The sequence below is a fragment of the Castanea sativa genome, chromosome 2 (genome assembly GCF_040712315.1).
Source record: "Castanea sativa cultivar Marrone di Chiusa Pesio chromosome 2, ASM4071231v1".
Taxonomy (NCBI): Eukaryota; Viridiplantae; Streptophyta; class Magnoliopsida; order Fagales; family Fagaceae; genus Castanea; species Castanea sativa.
The window spans coordinates 23,683,434-23,698,564 of record NC_134014.1 but is presented as its reverse complement, the minus strand read 5'-3'; the positions used below and the strand labels follow the sequence as shown (position 1 = coordinate 23,698,564).

The window sequence follows — 15,131 nt, the reverse complement described above, 5'->3', positions numbered from 1 at the left end:
GGGACACACTTGGCATGCATACATAAATGTAATACGCGTCTTGGTTTTGAAACCCAGATCGGACCGTACGGTCTGATCAGGAAAACCGCAAACCTCTCATTTTTGCGGATTTTTTTAGCCTCAAGAACCGCTCTATAGAAAAAAAAAGCTGGGACCCATGCGAACTGCGGTCGGACCTCACAGTTCTTGCGGTTCTCATAGGTCCCTTTTTGAATAAAATATCCACTGGTAAAGATTTTGAATAAAAGTAAAAAGAAATCAAAAAAGAGAAAAAATAAAATAGAGCTACATTACTACCCGCTATTTTATATCTTCTCAGGTTTGTTTCTTGTTTCGGCTAGATATCAGCTTCTCCTTCTTCTTGATCTTCTTGTTCTTTCAACTTCTACCTTCTAGAGCTGTTTCTGACTTCTTCTTCTCTCGTCCTTTAATATCATCTGCTTTTGTTTGTATTGCTTATCTCTTCCTTTAATTTCATTCACTTTTGTTTGTAGTGCTTTTTTAGGGTTGTGAGCTAGTCACGTGGGCTTTGGAAAATGGAAATTGTAAAGACAATTCTGAGACTTTGTTTCTTACAAAGCCTTGAGCCCCACATGATATGATGATACATCATATCATCCTCTTTTGTCCACTTATACCGGCACAAATTGATGCTTTTAATTTTCTTTTTATAAAAAAAAATGGTTATTATTATTGGATAGATATTTCATATTTGGGATTAAGATGGATATATTATACTTAGTTAACATATGGATTTATAGTTTTAATTGGGCTATTTTAGTTAATTTTTTTACTTTTTACTAATTTAATATTTATATATATTTAAATTAATTATGACGTCATCACAGTTTGACATTGGTTCGATTTTAAAATCCTTGAACCTTTTCCTTTTACGGTTCAATAAACGGTCTGGATTTCAAAATCATGATACACGTGCAAAACAACAATTAACTATTTTGTACCTTACCTAAACTGCGACCAAAACATGTGTGTGATTAGTCTATTGGTAATAAACTTTGTGCCTTAGCTAAATTAATGTAGTGATCGGAAAAGTTTATTATTTACATAGTTGAAGACTCAAAGTTACCATTCATTATCATGTGATTGTTTAACAAATCTCTTTTTCTTTCTTTTACTACTTTTTCAAAATGGAAATTTTTTTAAGGAAAAGATCTCACATCTTTGTACTACCTCAACCTTAACCAAGTAATTATAAATAAAAAAAATTCTTTAACCAAGACACCAATAATTGCCTCACCCTTTCTTTCACTAAATATTAGTGCATGATGTTGATTAACCATTATTTTAGTGTTTTATTAATGTAATACTCATGGATTTAAACTTTTAACTATAGTTTTTGTATTTATTTTTTTAGAATCTTTTATATATAGCATTATGAAGTTATTAGGTATAGAATTATGCGAAAAGAATAAATAGATTAAAAAAAAATTATAATGTGGATAGAATAAAGAATTGTTCTAACCTCAGACCTTGAAAATATCAAAACGTGGCAATTAACTTACAGAACTCCTGATTATAAATATCTATTATTGATTTTAAAAAAATTAAAAATTAATGCTAATAATGCATCGTTGTCAACCTTTAGTATTAATATTCTAACTTTCTAAAATTTTTGAACAAAGAACTTTGACTCCTCCTAAGTTTGAATCTTAATTCCGTCCCTGATCCTCCCAAAGCACGGTAGGGTGGTATTTACTTCTCTTACATTTATGATACATTTCACTAGTTAAATTGATATTACGATCTACTATAAATATGTGAGGTGGGACACTAAATTACTGTGCTTCGGGAGCACATAATTTTCCTAAAGTCGCACATGAAGTACAAATGTTATTTCTTCTAAAAAATAAAAAATAAAAAAAGGTAGAAATGTTATTGCTTTATATAATATGCATTCTCAAAAGTGGGAACACCACTATCATTGCACTATCACCCCAACAACATGAAGATTTCCATCAGACTTATGCTTCCTTTCTCCTTCGCAATTGCATTGTTGGTTGTTTTCATGCTAATATTACAACCTGACCAGTTACAAGGCAAGGAATTTGACGTTCGTGTGGTCAATGGCTTCACAAACAACGACTCGCTTCCTTTGGTGATTTGGTGTGCATCCAAAGACAGTGATCTCGGAGGACGTGCACTCCAAGAGCACGACGACTTCAGCTGGAGTCTCAGGACCAACTTATGGGGCACCACTCATTTCTTATGCACCATGAAATGGGACCAAAAGAGGAAGAGTTTTGATGCGTTTAAGGTTCCCAGGGATATTTATCGCTGTGGTCCTCTTAGGAAGTGCTCTTGGTTGGTGAGAGAGGATGGGTTTTATTTCAGCAATGATGAAGTGAATTGGAAAAGAGAATTTTCATGGTATTAGCTTTCACGCATGGTTCTTCGGTTCAAGCTATATGTCCTGGATTTTGCAATGCTAATTGGGCTATGTTAAACTTGTATGAGGTAAATCAGATCAGTTACTGATTATAAAGTAAAAGTAAGTTTATGTTTCATTTTTCACTCTAATTTAATGGGTCTATCGTATTTTACTTTATATTGATATTCTTCTCCAAAAAAAAAAAAACTTTATATTTGATAACATAGTATCATAAAATAAGGATTCATTGAAAAATTGTTATGCAATCATTAGCTTTGAGAATACTAGAACAACTTAATCATACATGGATTGGAATTGAGTACATTTCATAATTAAAATTTTATTTAATTTAACAATAATATGACCGTAGATACATCTTTAAATTTATATTATTTGATCTAAAGCATGAAATATATCTATTTCAAATTAATATAACATACAAGATTGAGTGGTAGAGATTTAGTTATTTCGGATGGAAAATACTTGTTGCACCACCTAAAAATTGTACTAAAATCATGATTGAAGTCATGATCTTCAATTTGAAAATCGTAATTTCAAATCATGTTTTTAGTACAATTTTCACAAGAGTGTGAAGATGTGTCCAAGAAGTAGTATATAATAAACATCACTCTATTTTGGAATGGAATACGATGGATATAAATCATTAATAATAAACCATGTTAATTCTCTATATTATTTTATTTTCCTTTTTTATTATTTATTATTAGTATGTTTATAATTTAATAGTTTCTTTAACTATCTCATCTTCTTTTTATTTCTTACTAATCTGTGGTGAAGGCAAAAATTTCCCTGGGGAGAGGGGATGATATATATATATATATATGAAGAAAACCCAACTTTTTGGAGGGCTAAATATATGTATATACATGTAAAGTATGTTTGTGTACATGATCTAACATATTTTTCTCAAAAAAGAAAATATATATATGTTATTTTTTTCATTTAGAGTAAATTTTATATCAAAATTATCTTTCTACAACTCTAAAAAATATTTTCCTAAAAATCAGCTTTGCGTCCTTTGACTAAAAAAAGTTGTGTTCCTCATTCTTTTATATTACTAAAATCATTTATAGTGATGCTATACTAAATTTTCTAGCGAACTATCTTTCTATATGATTCTTATTATAAATTAAAGAAAATCTTTCTACATGCACACTTAAGCAATCACTTAAATCCATTTTTCATTTTATTCTAAAAATTTTGTTTTGATAATCTTAATGGTTAAATTTTGTTTTTGGGTCTAAATTAAAGATCGTGATATAGGGAGGCAAATGCTCAAAGAGTTGAACCAAGAGAAATACATATACATATATACATACATATATAAGTGATTTACAATTTAACATTCATGATAGATGACGGGATAGTGATATATAAATCTTAAACAAATTTTCCCTTAAAATATGCATCATTGACATGGTTTTCCATAATTTACTTATACCTTGAGACATGAATATTAAATTTTATAAACTAGTTAATACAATCAACTTAAGAAATTGGTGTTCTTCAAAAGTTTAGGCTTTTGTTTTAAAAGAGATTTTCTAATCTATTTGTGTAGTCATATGTTTTATATGCACCTTATTTGAGTTAGATATAAAGAGTAATATTAAAATGTACCTAAATGACATTCTAGGCCTTTGAATAGTCCATAATAATATAATTATTCTTAATATCCTAAGGGTCATTAAGTAAATTAACACCTATTTTATAATTTTTGAAGTAAAAGGAGGGTGAAATTAAAAGGCGCCCCAAGAGGGGTGGCCCAGTTGGTGTGAGATCCCGCAAACATGCACAAGGTCCCTCATTCGAGTCATGGCGGGTACCATGTGGGGGGGTGGACTCCTAGCATGCTTTGCGCCTCTTCCGCTTGCTCTCTTGGGGTGCTAGGGTGAGGTCTGTGGCATCCTGGTCACAGTAGATATAACTCAATCTAACATTCCCTAACGGGGGATGCCCCTATCAGGTCACGCCCTAGGGGGTAAGGCACATATGGTCGCTCCTACCCCCTTTCAATTATCAAAAATTAAAAGGCAAGTTGAGGGGCCCATGGCCCCTTTGCAACCCTTCCCTCGTCCATTTTGCCCATTTCATGATCTAGGGGTTAGATTCTACAAATCTAAAATTGTTTTATATAATCTACTAAATCCTTTAAAACTTTTAATGAGATAATAGTCTATATACTATTAAATACAAAAATAAAATCTAAATTATAAAATGAATGAAAAAAACAATTTTTTAAATGGAGATAATCATATTCCCTTTCGCTGTGCCACATCGCTATTATTAATGACTACTTTTTTTTATATATATTGACATGGTAATATGGATAGGTTTTAGAAATATGACACTTAATGTATTCTTTTTTCAACTATAATATTCTCTCCCCCATTGCCCTTCTATATTGGAAATTTCACCATTGTGCAAAAATCTTCTAACATGCGGTTAATTAACTATGAATAGTAGAAAGAAAAGAAGTGATTAATGTTAAGTAATGAACAATTAATCACAATTTATCTTATAAAAAGACGTTAAAAAGGTTATAATATAAAAATTGTGATACTAAAAGAACTCTTTGGACCATGTGTACGTATGACCAATCGTCCCTACAGTACTAAACCTAAACGTCAAGCTTTGATATACACATGTCAACATGTTCCATCAGTACTCCGCCTAGAATTTGTTATCCATACAGTATCCAAATTCTGCTTTATCGCCAGTCACATTTTAACTTCAGTCAACTTCAAAAATCCACTTTGAGTTTATATGTATTTTGGGGTTTTGTGTCTAAGAGTTGCAATTACTAAGGGTCTTGAACTATGAGACCCACTAAGTGAATATTCAACTAAGAACTGAGCCATCGATGGCAGACATCAATGGCACATCACGGTCAGAGGATAATCAAAATCTTTCCGTCGGACGTTATACGGACCATGCAACTATGTATAACTGTGGTTGGTAAAAAAATTAAAGGAAAAGAAATACAGGTAATATAATAAGGGTCAGTTAACAAGTCGGTTTTTGAAAAATATTTATCAAAAATTAAAAAAATTGTCAAAATTTGTTTAAATTTTAATAAAATTTTTTAAAAATAATATATTATTGTGTGCTCTTAAAGCACACATTCATAAAATCAATATAATAATAAAGACGGCTATATTACCTCTAAACTACATATGGATTGATAGAGATGTACGGAAATATGCTGAAAGTATCAAATCTTAGAAATAGGATTGATACATGCCATTATATATAAATGCTGTTGGAATAAGACTTGCTCCATCTACAAGTTTGGTCCCCCCCTGGCTATTTGTGAGCATCCCATGTCAAGGAACTTTAACTGTTTTGAGTTTGATCAGGATCGAGTTTCTACTCCTACTGTATAATAGTCTATGCATTGCCATAGTATAACATTTTTCAAATATATATATAAAAGTCAGTACGCCATGCAATATTCATTCACAAAAAAGTTTAACATAACATGATTTTAGACATTTTAATAATTGTATTTGTATATGAAATTACTATTTAAAAAATTAATGTACCATAATTAAAAAATAACATATAAAATTGTGTGATTTTAAATTTAAATAACATGTTATATTATAAAATAACATATAGAATAAAATTTGAATTTAATTAAAAAATATAATAGAATATAACATGTAAAAATGTGTGGTTTCAAAAGATTTTATATATATATATATATATATATATATATATATATATATATATATATATATAGTGTATTTCTCTAATTAATTATAAGTGGACAACCTGACAAAAATCTGGTCAGATTTTGTAATTATTTGAAAAGTATGGCTCCCTACATGTATAGCCCTGCATTAAAATTTATAACCTGGCTCCGAAAACACTTGTGGCATAAGTGTAACTATAAAAGTGTGGCGCCAGTACTTGCGAGCCAACATCATTACACACTAACTACTAAGATCATCAGCTAAACCTGGAAGAAGAAGGAGTAACTCACAATGATCATATATACATTTGAGTTCCATCGTAAAGCTGATATACACATGGAATTTCTACTTGGTATTTGGTGGAACTGATTTTTCTCTAACCAACTAATTGACAGTGTCTTTGAAATTATTATTATTTTTGCTTCAAATATTATCTTGACATTCTTGTTCATCAGATAGATATTAGATATAGATAGTGAGGCTTTGGGGGTAGGGTCTTTCATACATATACAAAGCTCTAGTTGTGCATGTGGCAGTCAATTAGTCAAGTCATTTTCAATATTCCCCATGAAAGCGCTTCATCAAATTTCTGTCACGCATGCCTGCTTTGCTGTTGCATCCGATATTTATGAATATGATGAAGTGTAAGAAATAAAATTAAAAGAACTGTGTCAACTCAACTTGCATCAAGCAAAAGCACCACACTACAAAACCAAAAGAGACATTTTCAATTTGAAAAGCTCTTGCACTATAGCAGCAGTCTCTTTCTAATTTCTATTGCCAATAAAGCATGAAAATGGCGGATGGGAATGATCCTCTTCTATAAAATTTATCCACTGACACAAAGATATCAACAATTCTTTCCTGGAGATCTTTTTATCTTTGCACTGTTTCCTTAACAGCGATCTATCTTCTTGGCACAGTTGAAGTCAGCCATTACTCAACTCATGGTCCTTGCATTTCTGTCCCTAGTGCATTTGCTAGGGCCACAACACAAACGTGAAGGGTCACATGGCGCATGTACGACATAGAACTTTAATGGTTTTGGCAGTTTTCGAGATCAGAAGATGCTAGGAAGGATTTCGGCAAAAATGGCCAAATAGCCCTAATGGCTGAAGAATATAGTTAGTAGGCACTGTTTCAGAAATTTATAGAATACTAGCATCTCGACTCTTAGAGAGTCGATTTTGAGGCTATAAATCGTCTCTTAGATAGTCGATTTCTGTGGGTTGATCAGATCTGATGTGGCGATTTTTCACGTGGTGGCCACCTGGAAATCGACTCTTAGAGAGTCGATTTATATGGGAAGAATTAATTAGTATTACATGCTGCCAGCTGGAAAATCGAGTCTCATAGACTCGGTGTTTAAAAAGGAAAATCGAGTCTCAGAGACTCGATTTTCAATGGTTGGTCCCCTTTCTGCCACGTGGTTAGGGCAGCTTCTTTTTATCATACTATACTTATTTTCTGGGTTCTGCCGTTTGCCACACCTCAAAACCCAAGCAGTTCTTCCTTCTCTCACTCTCTACTCTCTCTCACTCTCATAGAAAACTTCAAATCAAACTCATCCTCCATTTACACATTATCATGTCAAGTAAGGTTTTTATACACTCTCTCTAGTTGTTAGTTGTTTTTTTTTTTTGAATAGTTGTTAGTTACATAGATGTAATGTTAGGGTTTTTTATGGGTAGTTGTTAGTTACATATATGTAATGTTAGGTTTTTTATGGGTATGTATCATTAGTTTTTTTGTTTGGTTTGTAATTTTTCTTTATATTTTTTATAGAATGATTTGAATATTTGTGCATTTGGTTTTTTTTTTTTTTTTTTAGTATGATTAATGAATTTTTTTTTTTTTGTTTAGAAACAAATGGTAATGATTGAGTATATATGTTAATGTGGGGTTTGTAGATGCATATGATGTAACAAGTTAGTGTATATATGCTAGGCTTTTTTTTAAAATTTTTTTTTATAAGAAGTAAAAAATATTTAAGATATATATTTGTATTGTTAGGCTTTTATCATGGCTATTTTTGTTGTTGTTTGGTTTAATATTTGTTATTATCTTTTTGTTAGAATGATTTGAAATTTTGTAGTGGGGGTAAGTGTTGTCTTTAGTTTTTTTATTTGTTTGAGTATGAAATAATAATGATTGAGTGTGTTTGTATGTGATGTGGAGTGAGTATATGCAAATGTGGGGTGTGTTGGATGTAAGAAGTTGTAATTTTCCTACTTTGAGTACATAAAAATGTTTTGTAATTGTGTTAAAATATGTCACTAACATATTACCCTTGACTATAATAGGTTCACAATCTCTGAAGAATATTGACGTAAATGTATACTACGGTGGTCCCCTTTTCAATCCCGACACAATTCGCGACGGATTCCCATTTCAAGGGCCGAATATCGAATGCTATTACGTGATGATACGTCGTAAGTTGAAGACATTGAATGATTTGAAGATGAAAATAATGAAAGAACTGAGTTTGAGCCCTACTTGTTATGACATAAATATTATTTATCGTTACCCACAAGAAGTCCTTCATGAGCGGATAAATTACAAGTACATGGTGATCAAAGAAGATAAACATGTAAAGGTCATGTTTAATAGAATCCATAAAATGCCCCAAATGCTACTGAGTTGTACGTAAGTTCCGAGCCGCTCGCAGAAGTTGATGTCGAGGAGTTGCAGCAACAAACAACTACATCTTTGCAATTAGACGATGGATGCACTACAATGGGAGGTTACACATTCCCATCTCAAGATTATGCTGCCAATACTAGTGAAACACTTCAACCTCAAGAGACATATTTGTGGGTGGAGGACGAAGATCATTTTGCGAATAATGATGAAAATCTCAATGATATGGATGAGTACGAAGAGAGGATTGAGCGAGGCGACTTTGAGAAGGATGTGGATGACCATGAACTTGCTTCGAATTTTGAAGAGGAACATATGGAGTGCCATGATGAAGGTGATGCGGACAATGATATTGGTGTCCAAAGATGTTACAAATACGACCACCGCCTACACACCTCCCGCCGAGTCATTCTCCGCAAATACTTGGGAAAATATGGTTGATCCTTCACGTCTTCGTATACCATTTGTTTCTACTTGGGAAGATGGGATGCATTTTAATAAAGGGTTGACTTTTGCAAATAAAGAGGCGGTGAAGCGTGCATTGATAATATACGCAAAGAAAGGATAATAGAAATTTTATAATCCGGGAGGTCGACCAAAAGTAAATTGTGCGCTCGCTGCATTGACCACTCCCGCAACTCGTTACGTTGGGGCATTCATAAAGGCTCAATTAAATGGTCCGTGGATGGTCACGTCTTATGTGGGTCCACGCTGTATACCCTTCGGGCCGCAAAGAGACGGTAAAATGATGGATTCTAATTTTGTCATCGTAAATTGTGGGGAAATTGCGACAAAATCACACCGCTCGTATTGATGAGCTCCGTGGCCACATAGATACTAAGTATAATCATAAGCTCTCTTACTATAAGGTATGGGATGCAAAACAAAAGGCAATTGCTATGATATTTGGAGATTGGGGAGGAGTCTTACCAAAGGTTGCGAAAGTTGTTGTTGGCATACTTGGATCAGGATTCGGGTACCCAGACAACTATTGGACCATACCTAGCCCCATAGATGGTACTACGTTACCGCGCTATGTATTTTGGGCATCGCTCCATGCATTGCCGCATTTAGATATTGCAGCGTGCCAGCTGATCGCATTGATGGGACTCATTTGTATGGTAAATATCGAGGGGTGTTGATGATTGCAATGGCAACGGATGCTAACCAAAAGGTTTTGCCCTCGCCTTTGCCGTTGTGGACAAGGAGTCGTGGGCTAGTTTCGGGGGTGGTTTTTAGAGTGTCTCGTAAATTCGATAGGGCATGTGATACCTAACGAGGGCATTTGCATTATTTCTTCGACCGACATAAAGGTATCAAATGCGCCATTGGTAGAGTGGCCTTTAGGTGATGATGGAAAGTTAGCTGTGTACATCACCGATATTGCCTTCGACATGTTGCTAGCAACTTCAACACACACTTTGATGACCCGACTCTAAAGGCATTGGCCTTGAAAGCCGGATATGCGACTCATGACGCTAAATTTAAGTCCATAATGCAAACTATTAAGGATGTCGAGATTAATGCACCGAGGAGGGTAAACCCCGATGATTCCCATCTTGAACGCTATATGCCATACACATATCTAATGAGTGAGGATGTGGAGAAATGGACCCAGTCACATTGATGGTGGAAGACGTTACGGGGCGATGACAACCAATATCTCCGAGTGCTTTAATGGGGTACTTAAAGGTGCCCGCGGTTTGCCCATTGCTGCAATGGTCGAGTTCACTTGGTGCAAACTTGTTGCATATTTCCATGATCGACATAAACAAATTACTTCGATCGCTCTCAAGGTAAGGTATGGAGTGATTATGCAATGGGGATCTATAACACAAATTTGCGTAAAACTTCAGACACACCGTGCGGGAATTTAATCATGAGACCGGGTGTATATCAAGTGGTTACCCCGTACAACGACCATAGAGGCGGGAGGGGAAACCACAGCCACGAAGTGCGCGTATTTGCTAGAACACGTGGTTGTGGAAAGTGCCAAAACATTAAGATCCCTTGTTCACATGCAATTAAAGTTTTGCAACAATTGCATCTCAATGCGACCAGCTATATTGACCCATGTTACAGTTTTGAGAACGCCATTCACACATATTCACATCAATTTGTGGTGCCAATGTCGCAGTCATCGTGGAGGGACGTTCGCGGACCACGGTGGGTGCCCTGACCCAAGTCCGTTGCGGGCCAAAGGTCGCCCCGTGAAGGCAAGAATAAGAAATGAAATGGATGGGGTACGGCGAAAACGGGGAAGCCGGAACACAATCCGAGTGAGGGAGATTCAACCGAGGCAGCGATGCGGAAATAAGTGTCATGAAGAGGGGCATAACCGCGAAGATGTCCCAATTCCCTCGGGGGTTCGGCAAGCCGGTTCCCCGTGGGCTTCGACAGCGTAGTGCTACAAACTAGGCAAGTGTCTTTGTTGTTTTGATGTAATATGCTCAGAATCTTATTTGGTTTTTGTTCTTCGCATTTAGGAACTAACAACTGCATTTTAATGTTTTTCAGGCGAGCGGAGGCTCGATTTTGGAATGGCATTGTACGTGGGAGTTGTAGTTATCTTCGGTATGGACAAGTGCTACGCGACCATGTTGTATCAGTATGGACAAGTGTTACGCAACTATGTAGACTATGTTGTATCGACGTAGTTGTTATTTTGTTTATTATCAAATGTTGTTGTAATTAAAGCAGTAGCTATCCATTGTAATCGTTACATTAGTTGCGTATCAGCTTTTTTGCCTATAATGCCAGCAACCGTAGTACTTTGACATTAGTAGCACTTACTTCGGCAAGTTCAACCACAGGGGCCTTGTTTGAAGCAATGATAGCTAGTAATCACATTGTATGCCGGATGTAATTTGGTTAAATTTGTATGGTCTGTAGCTAAGAAGGCAACTATACTGCCCATGCCCAATAAATATTTTAATCCAGTTTCTTGCATTCAATGTACTCTTTAGGAAATGTTTGCATACTTGATTCGGTTTACAAATTTCAGGAAGAAAAAAAAAATTCTGCATACCGTCATAGGAAGATTCGTGTAACAAAGGGAAAAAAAAAAAAACAACCCAGTAGAAATCGAGTGTCTAACACTCGATTTCAAATCAGATGGCATAATGGTAAATACATGTAGTACAAATCGAGCTTAAAAAACTCGACTTCTGTACGACTTATTTACAAAAAAACCACTTAAATGGAAATCGAGTCTCTGAGACTCGATTTTCACTGGGAATTTTTCCAGTGGCAATGGCCCGTAAATATTTTTGAACTCTCTGCCTGGCGTACTCGCTGGTAGGGAACTCGAGTTCCACTTATAGAAATCGACTTTCTAATAGTCGACTTCTAAAAGGATGGCATAATGGTAAATACCGCTGGTACAAATAGAGCATAAAACACTCGACTTCTGTACGACTTATTTACAAAAAAACCACTTAAATGGAAATCGAGTCTCTGAGACTCGATTTTCACTGGGAATTTTTCCAGTGGCAATGGCCCGTAAATATTTTTGAACTCTCTGCCTGGCGTACTCGCTGGTAGGGAACTCGAGTTCCACTTATAGAAATCGACTTTCTAATAGTCGACTTCCAATCAAATGGCATAATGGTAGTAATGCTGGTAGCACAAATCGAGTTACAAAAACTCGATTTGTATACGACTTATTTACGAAAATACCACTGCGTTAGAAATCGAGTCTCAGAGACTCGATTTCCACCGGGAATTTTTCCAATCGCCAATTTGCCCGTAAATATAGAGAGAATCAAAGACCATGGAGAGAAGGTAAATAAACATACCTTGCTTCCATTGGGCTCTGAATGGTCATTCAATGTCTATTTTGAAGGGATTAACCTAGATTGATCTATCATTTGTGGGTTAAAGAGACATAGTTTAAAGAATGCAAGAGAGTTGTAAAAGAAAAATGGGTTTTCCTCTTGATGATTTCTCCAAGTTGAATGGCGTTAGTGGTTTAACTTTAACGTTAGGATAGTCATAGATAGGAGGGTTTTTGTGTTTTGAAAGACTAATTTAGGTTTGAATTAGTGGATTAATGAGTAACATTTTAACCATTGATTTTAAATGAAAGGTGGGGATTTACTTTGTAAAGTATTCTAAGAACTCTAAAGGATCTAAATCCTCAACAATATACACTTTATAGTCTCACACCACCTTCCATCATGGATTCTCATAATTAATAGCAAAAAAAATAAAAATAAAAAAAAACCGGAGGCTAAAATCAGAACTAGGTCTGATACATACTAAATTATCAAGCCAGAAAATATATTAAGAATGCTTCAGATTTTTGCGAGGTTTGGCATCTGAATAAAATATACATGTCAAAACAATTAACAGAGTTGACAATAAGGCTGAAATAAAAGTGACAACGGATACAATTCTAGCATGATCCTTAAAATACATGCATAAAAGGAGAAAAACTACAATTTACAGGTTGGTAAGGTTTGGTAGGTAGTGTATGATCCTTAGGACTGAAGGGCAGGGAAATCACATAAGGAAAAGAGAGAGCACTATGGCATTATGAAGTTCTTGCTTCCAAAAGCCTATTGTAGGAATTGCAGATGCCTGTGGAGAAATTCAATATCAACAGCTAGCAAGGAAGTGGAGCACTATCCTATTCACCAAGACCAAAAAGGGAAAAACCAAAACACGTAGATCAGTGGCACATATATAACTAAATTGAAATGAAGACAAAAAAAATATTTGCAATCACCAGACTTGCAAAATGAGTTGAATTGCTTTGCCATTTATACATTCTCACTGGTTCTGAACATCTACAATAACAGGTTAGCCTCCTTTAGCTCGAATGACCAATGAAAAACTTGCCTGAGATTTTACAAACAAAAATTAAGTGACGAATAAGACCTTGGTTTTTTGTTCTATACTGCCATGTGATTTTTACGGAAATAAAGGTGCCGTGGCATACGCTAAGAATTGGCAAGCTTACAAGCATTACTGAGGATTCACCTAGGGACCTGATGAAAACAGTGCTTAGATAATTGCAAACGCAGCACATCAATGCCTTGAAAGCTCGTATCTCGCAGGCTCACAGCTTGGTGTTTGCATTCCACAACAAAGGCTGAAAACCCATGCTCACGCCTTTCATAAGTACACAGGACAAGGCTTCATGAATTGTCTGACAAAGCTTGCAGCTGACCAGCAACTCCTTCGTTTGGTACTAACTTCCACTAAGATCAACACTTGTGACACTCGACGATAGGCAACCAACAATCAACAAATCATATCCAATTGCACACAGGAGGTTTACAACTTCTTAGAGAATGATTATCAACTATTGCTTCTTGACAGATCGTGACCATATGGCTGCAGTAGTTAAGAGTTTGAGAAGCATTGACAACCTTCCCTTCAAACATGCCCACATTCTTGCATTTCCATGTAGCCCAAAGAGCTGCTGCATTAACAAGAATAACAGAAGAAAAAAGATCAGTATCAATAAGACATCTCTCCTCCCAAATAGAGAGCCAATTACCAATGGAATTTGATTCAATAAATTAAAGGGCTGACGTTGAGATACAATCCAAACTAAAGGGCTCTTGCATTCTAACGAAATCAAGACATAATGTTGGTACACATTTTAATGAAACTATGAAATTTCATTCAATACATTTATGGAATACCTGCCATCTGCGGCACGGATGTCAATGCATCGATTATCCATACAATTGATGTTGATGAGACTTGGGCACGATATCATGTGTAGTGTTACAAGGGACATGAACCTATTTGGCCATAGAGATGTCAACTCCTTGCAATCATTTATTGTCAGATTTTCTACCTTCGCTAACCCATGCATGAACTCCTCCGTCAAGCTTTTCAGATCTGGGATAGAAAGAACCATGGACTTTAGCAAGCATAACTCAACCATGGACTTTATCTCTTCATGTTAATATCAGACTGGATTGCTTTACATTTCATCCTCAATACAGTCATAATGAAGCAATTGGAAAGCTATAATGGCTTAAAGATGTTCCCAAGCATTACAGTTTAGATGCTTGGACTGCCAACATTGGTTTCTTTTAGCATTTTGAATGAATCAACTGGCTCACACATTGATCACTTACTAATATCATTGAACAAAGGAATTCACACAACTGATGTGTTCATTGAAGACTAAATGACCCATCAACAGAACTGAAAATGAAAAAGAGACCTAAATTGCAAGGGGCTTGCTGTTGCAGTTAAAACCCAATCTCTTTCAAGATGGATAAAGGTTTCTAAGCATGGATAGTGATTAAAGGCACAAGAAGTGCTTCTTCAGGGAAAAAAAATACACAATATCCCAGGGAGAAAATATTCTGTTTCGAAGGTGATGATGACAAACCAAACATACAAATTATGCAAAGGATAGG

General features: G+C 35.2%; 1 protein-coding gene and 1 long non-coding RNA gene across 4 annotated transcripts; one reads left to right on the top strand and one right to left on the bottom strand.

The window, feature by feature from the left end:
- Nucleotides 1-1,909: 1,909 nt before the first annotated feature.
- On the top strand, nucleotides 1,910-2,459 carry LOC142626484 (S-protein homolog 27-like). Its single transcript, XM_075800313.1, has one exon. The coding sequence runs from the start codon at nucleotides 1,964-1,966 to the stop codon at nucleotides 2,393-2,395; it is 432 nt and encodes a 143-aa protein (XP_075656428.1). The 5' UTR covers nucleotides 1,910-1,963; the 3' UTR covers nucleotides 2,396-2,459.
- A 10,705-nt stretch (nucleotides 2,460-13,164) lies between these two features.
- On the bottom strand, nucleotides 13,165-14,444 carry LOC142623334 (uncharacterized). Of its 3 annotated transcripts, none has more exons than XR_012842124.1 (4): nucleotides 14,400-14,444; nucleotides 13,709-14,173; nucleotides 13,480-13,587; nucleotides 13,165-13,375 (listed from the first exon to the last, which is right to left on the bottom strand). It is a non-coding gene; the product is annotated as an uncharacterized LOC142623334 (long non-coding RNA). The 3 variants fall into 3 exon arrangements; XR_012842123.1 differs by having other exon boundaries at nucleotides 13,729-14,173; XR_012842122.1 differs by having other exon boundaries at nucleotides 13,515-13,587; nucleotides 13,729-14,173.
- Between the last annotated feature and the right edge of the window lie 687 nt (nucleotides 14,445-15,131).

Bases quoted from the DNA above. Each gene is read 5' to 3' on its own strand.
- LOC142626484 (XM_075800313.1), top strand. From the start codon at position 1,964: ATGAAGATTTCCATCAGACTTATGCTTCCTTTCTCCTTCGCAATTGCA.